This window comes from Hyalella azteca, unplaced genomic scaffold (assembly GCF_000764305.2).
Source record: "Hyalella azteca isolate HAZT.00-mixed unplaced genomic scaffold, Hazt_2.0.2 contig4619, whole genome shotgun sequence".
Taxonomy (NCBI): domain Eukaryota; kingdom Metazoa; phylum Arthropoda; class Malacostraca; order Amphipoda; family Hyalellidae; genus Hyalella; species Hyalella azteca.
Window position 1 is genome coordinate 24,751 of NW_025934832.1, and position 13,839 is coordinate 38,589.

Sequence of the window (13,839 nt, forward strand, 5' to 3'; positions counted from 1 at the left end):
AATAAATTCAAATCCAAAATGTCTTATAAAATATAAAATATTTATATAAAACAACATATATATATATATATATATATCTGGAATATAAAATATATACCAGATAAAATCAAAGAAATTCAGATCCAAAATGTCTTATAACATTGAACATAATTCATATACATGAAGATTATGATTGTATATTGTTCTTATCTTATTAATTGAGCTCATAGAAGCGGTTCAGTGCATATATACATTTCAAAGTGATAGCAAACATTGGGAGAAATATCATTGCTTATCTTTATTATTATTTATATCTATAGGTATCTTTAATATATCTATATATCTTTACTATTTCAAGTAAAGTCATTTACGGGAAGAGAAAGTGTATATCCAACAACACATTATGAACATTCGTGGCAAGACGGTTTTTAATATTAAAATTTACAAGTTTTTTTTATTTAAATGTGTTAAGTTTGTAAACAACTTTATCATGGGCGTCCAACTTAACTACACAATTGCCTTGCCTACCTTGTAATATTTCCTTATATAATTATGTTTTTACGTATATATCACTATTACTCAATTTTTTATAGACGTTCGTGAATGTATATTCATTTATATAAATTACTATTGATAATGTGCGTCGATGTAAATATTACTTAAGATATCTTGAGAAAACAGATCTATAATTCGATATTTTTGTTAATGAGTATTCATTTCTACAATTAATTCCCATCAATTAATTAGATCTAATACGTAATTAGCATCCTTTACAACACATATAAGTTATCACATGAGTTTAATTCAAATAAAAATTCAACAGCTAAAAATCACAATTATTTGACCGTATAATTTAAGAAAAAGATACACGCCTAAAAATATTAATTTATAGAATATTTTTAGATTCCAGAAGTTTCTGCAATAGTTCGGTCTGTGCAGACAATTTAGATTCCAAGTTCCCTATCTTCTGTGACAGCTCCAGTATAATATTGTTGGTACCCGCACTATTATCCTCACAAGATTTGCATTCCAACAAGAATTGGTCTGAAGTGTTCGTAGATGGTCTGTCTCGTCTCGGTATACGTAAAAACGACCGTTTACTCGTTTTTGGTTGTTGGTTCCTATCTTCAGATTCTTTTGGGTTATCCGAAGGTACTTCATTTTGGGTTTCGGAATAGTATCTGATGTTGGCAGGGTTTGATAAGGCACAAGCAAGACTACTCCTGATGAACTGCTTCAACCCTTGTACATCTTTCTGGTACTGTTCCTCAAACGCAGCCAAGTACTGCATCACTGGTTGGTTAGTGGTAACGTCGTGTGATGTCGTCGTGTGACGACTCACGGTACTCAGGCTACGGGTCAACAAATCGGAAGGATTCCGGGGTATAGGCGAGTTTCTTCTGGCGGAGGTGACATCGTTTACAGTACTTCCTAAAAGTGGATCTGCTGCAGTCGGCATCAGGGGATTCATGTGCGGTAAAATTCCGTCTCTGGTTAAGGTTCCATGTCCTTCAAGATCCTCATGATCCAAGAGCCCTCCTACTATCGATACACGTCTTTTCTCGACGATGGAAGTGGCGACATCCAAGGTTCCCGTTGGCAAAGACTCGATCCACCTTTTCAAGAACTTTCTGTGAGACGAAGTGCGTTTATTCGGATAGAAAGTAACAAGTTTTTTTATTCGACAACGACCTGCAAAAACTTCCCTGACCACCCGCGGGAAGCAGCGCATTTCTTTAAACAAAACCATAAGCAGTTCATAGGCAGTTAGGTACGCGGCTAGTTTGGAAAGATGTTTGATGGAACCTTGCCGGCTCAAATCGGGCAAATCACTAACAGCCAAACCGATAAGAAGGTTGGCCATCAAAATGGGCACAAGGAACAAGAATGCCACCAAGAAGATGTACCCCAAAACCGGCATGTCCATGCCGCTCGCTTCAATGATCCCTGAATATTCTATCTCCCCTATCATCATCATTAAAGTCTTTACTAAACTTACGGGGAAATTTTGAAACGCGTCGTCGTTCGTAAAAATTATTCCAAAAGCTAATGCAAAGCCTATCAGGAGGCTTGAAAATGCCAATAAAAACTTTATGATGGACTTAGCCACCTTGGTGAACATCAGAATATAGAGGCCAAGGACTGGGAACCTTCCTAAAAGCATCATGAATTCCACCCAAGCGAAGAAGATGGACACGGCGGCGACGTGACGTTCGACCATCATCGTTCTCATGTCCCCGGGCTGTTCAACGCTGTTAGTGAAGACAACAAACGCTGATGTCGACAAGGTTACAATCTTAGCATAAGTTTCCCATTGCTGTATGTATTTCCGAACGTTAACCAACATGATGATCATGTCTGGTATCAAGATCAACATAAACACGATGATGTAGAAGCACCGAAACGTGTTCAGCACAGGTATGGCGTCGAACCAGTTGGTTGCGGAACGGCCGAAAGTCCTCACGATGTAGAAAGTGTGAAGGACAAGGAACAGGATGTAGACCACGAAATTGCAGAAGAAGAAAGGTTTAATTCTGTTCCACTTCAGAAATAAGAAACTCTCGATCAAAGGGTGAGTGAGAATGTTTTCCGACTCTGAAGCAGTGAGTTCTGACACCACAGAGCATTGAACGTTCCCGCGTTGGGATAGCAACAAAGAGTAGTCGAAAGTTAGGGAAAATTCAGCCTCAAGAGGCCTTTGTTCGCTCCCAGTGATTTTTTCGTCGAAGATTTCAACGAGAAATTTGTTAGCAGAAGGGATGTTTTCAAGCAGCATCGAACATCGGGATTTCCCTTTCGAGTCGACGTTAGTGAGATGGTCGCCGTTTCTGAGGAGTATCTTGAGACACTCCAAGGAGTAGCTGCAAGTTGCAAAGTAAAAAGGTACGTGACCATCGTCAGTTTCAGAAAAGATACACGATTCGAGGCGGTGGGTATCCAGCAAGAGTTGTAGACACTTCGGACTATCAGCACTACACGCCGCGTGTACTACATTCCATTTCTGGTTGCTACCGATGGTAGGATCTGCCCCTTTGCTGAGAAGGTGTAGAACGGAGTCCGGTAACCGTTTTCTCGTGGCCATGAAGAGGGGAGTTTCTCCCCTGGCATTCGTAGAGTTTATGTCGACGTTGAGAGGCTCCAGAAGGTGTAAGCAAGATATCACGTCTGTCTCGTGGATGTGTGGCTTGATGCCAGAAAATACTGAGTGGTAGACGGTATTGTTCTTTGAATCAACCTCATGTGCGAGAATCTCACATTCTTTTGTGAACGATAAGATGGCCTGTAGTATGATGGTGGACTTAGAAACAGCGGCGAGATGCAACACATTGCGACCCATACCGTCTTTAAGAAGCAAATTTGGTTTAGTGGGAGATACATTGTCGCAAACAACTGCAAAATTGTCACTTTCGGGCACATGTGGCTCTTTAGACAAAAGAGGACGTCCCTCTTCTTTGTCTGACGAAACTGAGTTAGAGGGTTTCGCCACAACATTCCGCCAGACATTCCCTACTGAATCTGAATCATCAGCATGGTTCACTAGTGGGTCCATTTGATGCATTACTTGATGGACACCACCACTACCACTACTAACACCACTACCAACACCATCGCTACTACTTGATGGGTGTTTAAACGCCGACATGATCGTGTGTTTCGCCGATCGCGGAGTGTGGTCTGACTTTGCTGGATCAACAGAACCAGACTTTGATACGGGCTTGGAAAAGTTTGGATGTGCAATCCTACTCAGCAATGAATTCATTAGCTTTCCATTAGAAATTTTATTTCCAGGAGTAGCCAGCGGTTGCCCGAGGACACCAAGTGGATCTCCCGGTAGGATTAAGGGACTTCCGGAGGATTCGTGGGCAGGATTTGTTGATCCTCCTGAGGATGCGTCAGTTAATCCCAACAGGAGGAGAGCTATAGCAACTTCCCCAGTGCGGATGGCGAAATGCAGGGGGGATTCTCTAAGCACCCCCTTGATGGCATCGTTGTTGGGCAGCATCGCGTTCACTGACGCTCCATGTTCCTGACGTTGGAAATAAAGATGATGATGTCGATTTTTATCGAATGATATTTTGTTAAGTTTTATTTTAGAAATAAAGATGATGTTAGTCGATTTTTTCGAATGATATTTCTATTAGGTGATTTCATTGATGCAGTACAGGAATACAGTGCAGAGAGGCAGCAAAAACTGACAGACAGTATATGCAGACAGTGTGATCCGAAAGACAGTATAAAAGGTATCCAAGCAATTGACAGTATAGACAAAGGACAAGCAGCAGACAGTATACACAAACGATATATATTGCGTACATTGCATACCAACAGCGGATATTATTCACGGTCAATATACAGAAAAAGTATACACAGTATAAACTAAACCAACATACAGTACACACAGACAGTATACACAGCGTACCAGCAGCAGACGGGCACCGTCCAGCCAGCCGTCAGCGGTGACGACGTGTAGGGCGAGGCGCCCCCATCGGTCGAACTGGTTAACCTGGAAATGGGGGACTTTTGATGAGAACAGCCAATGGTGACAGTTGATGTGGACAGTTTTTGTTGTGGTAATTGCCCATCCTGGTAGTGGTGACTAGGAAGGGGGTCAGTTTTTCCGGGCACTTGGTGCTATATGTTGCATGTTGAAACGCAGCATGTTGAAACGCAAGCTAACACATCCAACAAACTTCTTGGATTAATCAGACGCTCATACGAGTTCCTAGATGCAGAAACGATGAAGCAGTTGTTTGTTGCTGTCGTGCGCCCGAATCTAGAGTTTGGAAATGTTGTGTGGTCACCGAGATTTGAAAAGGACAGAAATTTAATAGAGAATGTTAGAAATGCCTAGCACCATATCGAACCCGGTGGAAGTCGAGTAGCTATTTCCAAACTTTCGTCAGTCGTGAAAAGATCCGGTCAAATGACACGATTTCAGATCTTCTGTGAACAAGGCACGAAAAGGAAAAAGAATCGGCGACAGGCCACATCAGGCCTACACTGCAGCGCCGAGATCACTATGTTATGTTATGTTATAGGTCCGTTTCGGGATAGGTTCCGGGATAGATCAGTTTTTCCGGGCACTTAATGTCACTGGTAGTTCTACGACCATCACGGGCTCGCTGACCCGCCAGAACCATTTTATTGCATTACACAACACCCTGGACAAGCCAGGTACTCATTTATCAACCAGAGTTGGATGAATGGCTGAAGGGAGCTGGGTGCGAGAGACAGAGAACCCGGGCGCTGGGTGCGAGAGACAGAGAACCCGGGCGCTGGGTGCGATAAGGGTGCGATGTTATCGTACGTCTTTAATCCCAGGTAATCGTAACTCCTGAGTGTCAAGTTATCGTACGTCATTGATGCCATGTAATATACTATAATAACATACGTCGCGGCATGTCAGTCACCACTGCACCACCGCAACTCTAATGTGGGCAGTACAATTTATGAGTATTTACTGCCAAATAGCCACGTTTACTACCAACCTTGACGCCATGTGCCAGCAGGAGCTGCAGGAGAGGCAGGCTGCCCGAGTGGCAGGCGAGGTGCAGGCAGGGCAGGCCGAGGTAGTGCCAGGACTGCAGCAGGCTGTCGTCGCCTGCTATCATCGCCTGCACTGCCGACACATTGCCCGAGCTCAGCGCCTGTAGACAGATTGACATGTTATCGTACGTCGTTATTGTTTTGTTTTCATACGTCACTGCCGGCCACGAGTGACATGTTATCGTACGTCGTTGTTTTGTTTTCATACGTCACTGCCGGCCACGAGTGACATGTTATCGTACGTCGTTATTGTTTTGTTTTCATACGTCACTGCCGGCCAAGAGTGACATGTTATCGTACGTCGTTGTTGTTTTGTTTTCATACGTCACTGCCAGCCACGAGTGACATGTTATCGTACGTCGTTATTGTTTTGTTTTCACACGTCACTGCCGGCCACGAGTGACATGTTATCGTACATCGTTATTGTTTTGTTTTCATACGTCACTGCCGACCACGAGTGACATGTTATCGTACGTCGTTATTGTTTTGTTTTCATACGTCACCGCCGGCCACGAGTGAAATGTTGTCGTACGTCAAGGCCTGCCATTGACACCACGTTTGTCCATCGTACGTCCAGAGTATAATGTTATCCTACGTCCTGGGTGTCACGTTATCGAACATCGTTGGATCCATGTTGTCGTACGTCTCTACTGCCAGGAAATCGTAACTCCCGAGTGTCAAGTTATCGTACGTCATTGATGTCACGTTATCATATGTCGTTATTGTCATGTTATCGTATGTTACGAGTGTCATTTATCGTACGTCCTGAGTGCCATGTTATCGTACGTCATTAGTGGGATGTTATCGTACGTCACGGCCTGTCGGGAACTATTCTACATTTTAAATGAATTAATTGATAAGAACCGCTATTAATTTCAAACGCTAGTTCATCTCAATAGGAACTAGAAAAACATCAAGATTTTCCCGCATAAATTCATATTTAATAGCCACATAAATGCAAAAGATTCGCTTATCTTAAATCTGTATAACTTGCGACTTGCATTTGGATTTAAATTCATATAAATTATGAAATTATTTTACTATGGACACTGAAAATGATTACATTTCTCGTTAAGACGATTAAGTTATATAAATTTCGCAGATATAACGTAATGTATTTCGCTGCCTAACTTTAGATTTTAATTCAAACTATGATTTACTGTAGTGCATATATACTTACCTGAGCGAGGGGGTGTGGGGGGCTGTACCGCCAGGAAGGGGGCGGTGGGTGGCTGGGGAAGTTGCCATCACTTTCATCCTCTTCGGTGGGGCTGAGGGGGAGAGGGGAGGGAGAGGGGGGGAATTACTCCACTTTTAATATACATTAACTTACAGCTAAAAAGATTTCCTAAATGATCAAATCTTTTTATTAACAATAATAATAATCATGTAATAATTTAGTCGTAATCTTTTGTAGTTTTACAGTTTGTTTGGCCGAGGCACAATGCCAAAAACTGAGCGTGTGGACCGGCCTTTATAAAACTGAGCGTGTGGACCGGCCTTTATAAATAAAGCGTGTGGACCGGCCTTAAGGTAACAACTAAAACGTATTCTAACAGATTAATATTTTGAAAAAAAACATATATTATACAAGTTACCCACATATGCATTTCGTTGCAAAATATCTTATTTACGAAAGTTACCCACAAAAACGTTTTCTAGAATATTAATTTATTCATATAAACTTATTACACAATTACGTTTCCCACAGAAGCGTTTTGTTGGAAGATATTTCTTCAATAGACACATAAAATACAAATTACACAGCAGTGACGCACCTGTTTGTGTTGCAGGTGCGCGTGTTGCAGGTCAGTGGCAGGTCAGGCAACATTTTATACGTGTAGGAATTGTCATCTATATTTTAATTATTTTTATCTATATCGTAATGATGGTAAAAATTATATATGGATCTGATATATAAATTATATATATGCAGTGCAGTACTTATCAAAGCGAAGACCTATTTTTTAAAGAACGTATTTTACGTGGTATTTTAATAAGGTAAATTACACTGATAAAATAAATGGATCCTATTGTCCAAATTGTGACAGACGTAGCCCTGATACGCCCTTTAGCCGGGCTAAACTGAGTCAGGATGACCCACATAAGCGTAAAATTTTGACAAAATCACACTCAATTCTTTTATTGAATATATAAGGCATTCTTTCACACTGTATTTTGTATCGATGTATTTCCCATACGTGGATATTATACATGTGTGGGTTTTGATATACATGTATCATAATGCATATAAAAAAGTACAGTTGTATAAAAACATGCATAGTAGTGCATTTATATATTTATACAGGTTGTGTTGTCACACACATTCATCATACAGGTTGTATTATTAATACACATTCATCATACAAGTTGTGTTTCCACACACATTCATCATACAGGTTGTATTATTAATACACATTCATCATACAAGTTGTGTTTCCACACACATTCATCATACAGGTTGTATTATTAATACACATTCATCATACAAGTTGTGTTTCCACACACATTCATCATACAGGTTGTATTATTAATACACATTCATCATACAAGTTGTGTTTCCACACACATTCATCATACAGGTTGTATTATNGCCGTGTGCGTGTCACGGGCGCCGTGTGCGTGTCACGGGCACCGTGTGCGTGTAACACAAGAGTATGTAAAATAGTATATAAATAATATACGAATAAAAATTACTTTTTAGAGACAACACTTCTAAAGAATCCTGTGTCTCCGATGTTACACATGTACAATGAATTTCTAGTTTTATTTTCATGTATTAAAAAATATTGAATTTTAAATTTTTCTTAATATATAGAAGAAATGTAAATTTTCATAATTATATATTCTGCCATTTGAATCATGCATTGTCTCCAACTTTATGCAAGTGTGCAAAATTTCAGATAGATTGTAGAGGTAAAAGTGTGTTAAATATTGATTATAAGATTTGTAGCAGACAGACAAACTAAGAAGAAGTGTCGTAAAATAATGCATAATGTTAATGATGTTATATTTGTTGTAATTCAACTAATTGTAATGAACGCATTGTCCATATATGGTCGCTGTGTAATGGCAACGAGTACATGTACTAACTGAAGTACAATCATGTACATCTTTATAAAAAATAGGAAAGTTTAGGCAATTTTCCATCTCGTATTCATTTGCTGAGAATTTTGATGTTTCTTCATAATGTATATGAAGATTAGCGTTTATCAGATACACTGTGAATAAATTTTACGTGCTGAGGACATATACTATTCATAAATGTTTTATAATAGGCTTAAATTTGTTATTATTTAAAAGGTTACTGAACTGGGGCGCGAGCAAATGAAGTGATACACTACCACTCCCACAGCCTGAGGCACACTGACTGCTAGCCAGGCTAGCCTGGCTAGGAGCTAGTCGTTCAAGTAACGCTGCGTGTGCGCCATCAATACTACAAACTCGGCCGAAACTCCCGAATAGGCTCCACAGTTTCTGTCATTCTGGTTTAGTTTCTTATAAATCTCTTAATTGCTGTTACTCATCTAGCTTATATTGATAATATCTGTTACTGCGGCATTTTTTTCATTGAATTTGCCATGATTTAGACGCAAATTTTTCAAAATTGCACAACTTTGATCAACGTAATATGACTTAATCACAACTAAACCTAACAAATGAGCAGAGTAAATTTGCTTATATCAGTTGATATATTATTTATTAAAAAAATGATATCGATGAAATTATTTAAATTGATATTAGCATGCAAAACGTATGTGAAAAAGATTTTTCGCTTGCATTTAGACATATTATATTGTTGTACTGGAATGAAACAGTAAGTTTTATGTCTTCAATGCACGCAGCGTTATCGGGTTTGCATGCCAACGACATTCGGATTCTCCGGAGCACAACGCGGAACGAAACCTGCTGGTGTGATGACGTCATCAACTGTACTGAGAACCCGACATGAAAGCGGAAATTTTTGTGCATATAAAATATAAAAACAGACCACTGCACCACTTACGACCACCGCACAACTTACGACCACCGCACCACTTACGACCACCGCACCACTTACTACCACTACCACTTACGACCACCGCACCACTATGCTGGTGGCGTGGTGAATGCTGGTGGCGTGGTGAATGCTGGACCGCACCACTTATGACCACCGCACCACTTACGACCACCGCGCACCACTTACGACCGAAGCCTCACAATCTAGTAAGCAAGGTTGCCAGTTTGGCCTTTTTCTGGCCAAATTCGACTAATACGGTCCTTATGTTACATGCATTACCCGACAAAATCTATGAAGTCCTTGAATAATTTTGTATTTCTAAAGGTATAAAAACAAAAAATATAGATTTTTGCACTGCAAATTAATAATTTACAGATGAATATTATATTTTGATTTGTTTTGGACTTTTTCGTGTGTGGATATGGCCGTTTTTTCATTTCATTTCCTAGATATGGCCGTTTTTTTCATGCCATCCTCTGGCAACCAAGTGTGCCATAGCTCAGTGCCGCTCCGGTCGCCGTGGTGGGAGGTTGTGCTGCTGGCCGCGCTCGTGTTGCCCTCGTGGGGTTCTCAACAGGAAGCTTCGCTGTGCCTCAATCTACACAATAATATTCATTGTATTATTGTGATAATTAATATTATTGTATTACTTACTGTCTTATTCATCAATACATGCATTGTATTTCACACATTCTCTATTCGAAAATTTATTATGGAATTAAACCAAGAAAATAATAAATCATATTATTTGCATTTAACTTATATTATCAAATTTTTTTATTAATTCAAGATAATTTCTTATAGATATATTTAAAATAAAATAAAAAATGTCCACAACATAATTTTTTCCCTTTAGACGAAACTATAAAATGATTCATTTAAACTTAATATATAGATATATATAGAAAATATATATTCAATTAATAATTTAAAATATATATACATCAACATAAAATAAATACATTACAAAAATAATTTAATTTCATTATTATTATTTCCTCTTACAAAAAATTATAAAATAATTCATTTAAACTTAATATATAGATATATATAGAAAATATATATTCAATTAATAATTTAAAATATATATACATCAACATAAAATAAATACATTACAAAAATAATTTAATTTCATTATTATTATTTCCTCTTACAAAAAATTATAAAATAATTCATTTAAACTTAATATATCTACAGAAAATATATCTATATAATATATGATATGTATACATCAATATAACTTAAATTGTATTGATGGAAGCAAAATTTCAATTTTAATTCCAATTTCACTTTGAAAATGGAGTCCTGCGATGGCGACGAGCGCGAGGACGTCAAGAGGTGCGCTGAAATTGCCTATTTTCGCTCTATTTTACTGCCCTATTTTCAACCACGTTGAAATTGCCCATTCCCCGGCAAATTTTAATGCCCAATTTTCAACCTTAGTTGTTTGGTCATTTCTTCATCTTATTTTCAACTTTATTTCAACCTATTCTTAGTCCTATTTCATCCCTATTTTCACGCCTATTTTCGAGCCTGTTTTGTTAACCTTATTTCAACCTTATATTCAGCCCTATTTCGTCCATATTTTTATCTTTATTACATCCCTATTTTCAGTCCTATATAATTCCTAATTGCAGCCTGATCTTACCCCTATTTTATCCCTATTTACATCCCTAACTTAGCCTTACTTACCGACCCATATTATCGCTATTTGCAGCCCTATTTTATCCCTATTTTGCCCTGTCTTATCCCCATTTTCGGCCCTTTCTTATCCCTATTTTCATCCCTATCTTATCCTTATTTACAGCCATATCTCATCCCTATTTTCAGCCATATCTCATCCCTATCCCTATCAAAACAATTGATAGAAGTTCTTTTTATTAAAAGTGAATTTATAATTTTGTAAAATCGCATTAATATTTCTAAACAACGTTTATTTAATATATGTAATAATATATGACATATAATATATAATGCGTAATATATAATATATCATATATAACATATAATATATAATATATGTATATGCTTAACCCGCAATGGTCTTTTCTATAATAATTCAATTTAATATATACAATTAAACGCCATAAGGGTTGTATTTTAGCGCGTATAGATTTCAACCTCCACGTTTTATTCCAGTCTTCATTCAACCCTAAATTGAACCTAAAGCCCCACGTTCAACCCCTTCAACCACTCGTACAGCTCACATCAAACATCTTTTCAACCCATGCTTGAGCCCATGGGTACCTCCATCAACCCCTTCAACCCTGATTCACCCGGCTTTAACCCTTGTATTTGGTGGATGTCACTATATTAAGACCTTATTCAACCACGATTCAACCCTCTTTCAACCTCCCTCAGCTCTGATTAGTATTGCTTTGTTTTGAAAAAATTCAACCATAACTTAATCACTTCAGTCATTATAATACTCACTTTTCAACCGCCATCTACACCCTATATAACCCCGAACCTATTCTTTTTTCAACCGATATAATTCTTTCTACTCGATTTAACCCTTAGTTTAAACCCCATTCTACCCGCCCGCTTTTCACCGCCCCCCTTCAACCACATCAACCATCTTCAACCCTTTCATTGCCTTTCCAAGTTTATTAAACCAGTTTTTTCATCCCATTCTGTCCCCTTTCAACCCCCCACCCATTCCATGTAATTTACCCCACCCTTATTCCAACCCTTTTCAACTCCTGTCCCATACGCACCCACTTCCCATCCCAACCCTCTATTCAACCCTCCATTCAACCATCCATTCAATCCTCCTTTCAACCCTCCATTCAACCCTCCATTCAACCCTCCATTCAACCCTTCTTTCAACCCTACATTCAACCCTCCATTCAACCCTCCATTCAACCCTCCATTCAACCCTCCATTCAACCCTCCATTCAACCCTCCATTCAATCCTCCATTCAACCCTCCATTCAACCCTCCACTCAACCCTCCATTCAACCCTCAATTCAACCATTCATATATGGGTGAGTTGCCAGCTAGTGTATAGGCGGGTGCCAGCTAGTGTTTAGGTGAGTTGCCAACTATTGTATTCAACCCCCTTTTCAACCCCAGGAAGTCGCGCAACCTCTCCGAGAAGAAGCGACGCGATCAGTTCAACCTCCTGATAGCCGAGCTGTCCGCCCTTGTCAGTCCGTCCGCCGCCAAGAAGATGGACAAGAGCAGCGTCCTCCGGGCCACCATTGCGTCCTTCAGGGACCAGAAGGGTGAGTGGAGGACAGGGGCAGCGTCTTTGGGGCCACCATCTGTCCTTCAGGGACCAGAAGGGTGAGTGGAGGACAGTTGCAGCGTCCTCCTGGCCACCATCATTAATAATTCAAATTAAATGCCGTAAAACATTTATGCGAAAAATAATTTATGACTCATGGTTAAAACATTACTTCTCCTATGCGAAAGTGAGTCATACGCACCTACGACCCACTTTTTAAACCTGCCATTGATGACGTCATCATCTCCCAGCGCCAGATCCGGCGTTAAGAAACGGGGGCGACCGCAATGGGGGACGGGGGGCGGGTACGGCGACCAATGAGCGCTTCAAGCCGAGTTTTCTGACCAATGAGGAGTACACACATCTAATGCTCGAGGTGAGTTGCCAACTAGTGTATAGGTGAGTGGTCAACTACTTATAGGTGGGTTGCCAACTAGTGTATAGGTTAGTTGTCAACTAGTGAATAGGTGACTGCCAACTAGTGCATAGGCGAGTTGCCGACTGGTGTATAGGTAAGTTGCCAATTAGTGCATAGGTGAGTTGCCAACTAGTGTATGGGAGAGTGGTCAACTAGTATATAGGTCAGTTGCCAACTAGTGTATAGGAGAGTTACCAACTAGTGTATTAATATGTATCTAAAGATGCCAACGTGTGATTAATTATGACATGAGGGTAGGCGATATGTGTTTGTATAATGTCATGTGTACAGTGAAGAAGCATTAAAGAACATAGACATTAGTAACTCATTTGCTATGAGTCATATGTGTCAATTAGTGAGTCATGAGCACTCTAAAAAGTTCAAATCATTTATACATTTTAAATTTCAAATTTTGCCTTACATTTTACATTCAATATTCAAAATATACAAGACAAAACTTCCACCCCACCCATCACCCCACCCCGGCAGTCAGGTATCCATGATACGGGCAATTGAATAACGTCAGGTTGTTATGCAAATGAGAGACCTTCCCTCGACCGCCGCCATATTGAATTTTCAAATTTTCAACCACCCCCCCCCCTCTGTCCCCTTTTTAATAAATTTTAACGAGTTTTAAACAATTTTAATATTAGTCAGAAAATGTAA

General features: G+C 39.3%; 1 protein-coding gene across 1 annotated transcript; it reads right to left on the bottom strand.

Moving 5' to 3' along the window:
• Positions 1–831: 831 nt before the first annotated feature.
• Positions 832–6,222, bottom strand: LOC108670962 (transient receptor potential cation channel subfamily A member 1-like). The gene is made up of 4 exons (XM_018158453.2): positions 6,136–6,222; positions 5,469–5,627; positions 4,400–4,483; positions 832–4,006 (listed from the first exon to the last, which is right to left on the bottom strand). The coding sequence occupies exons 1-4, from the start codon at positions 6,220–6,222 to the stop codon at positions 866–868; spliced, it is 3,471 nt and encodes a 1,156-aa protein (XP_018013942.1). The 3' UTR covers positions 832–865.
• Between the last annotated feature and the right edge of the window lie 7,617 nt (positions 6,223–13,839).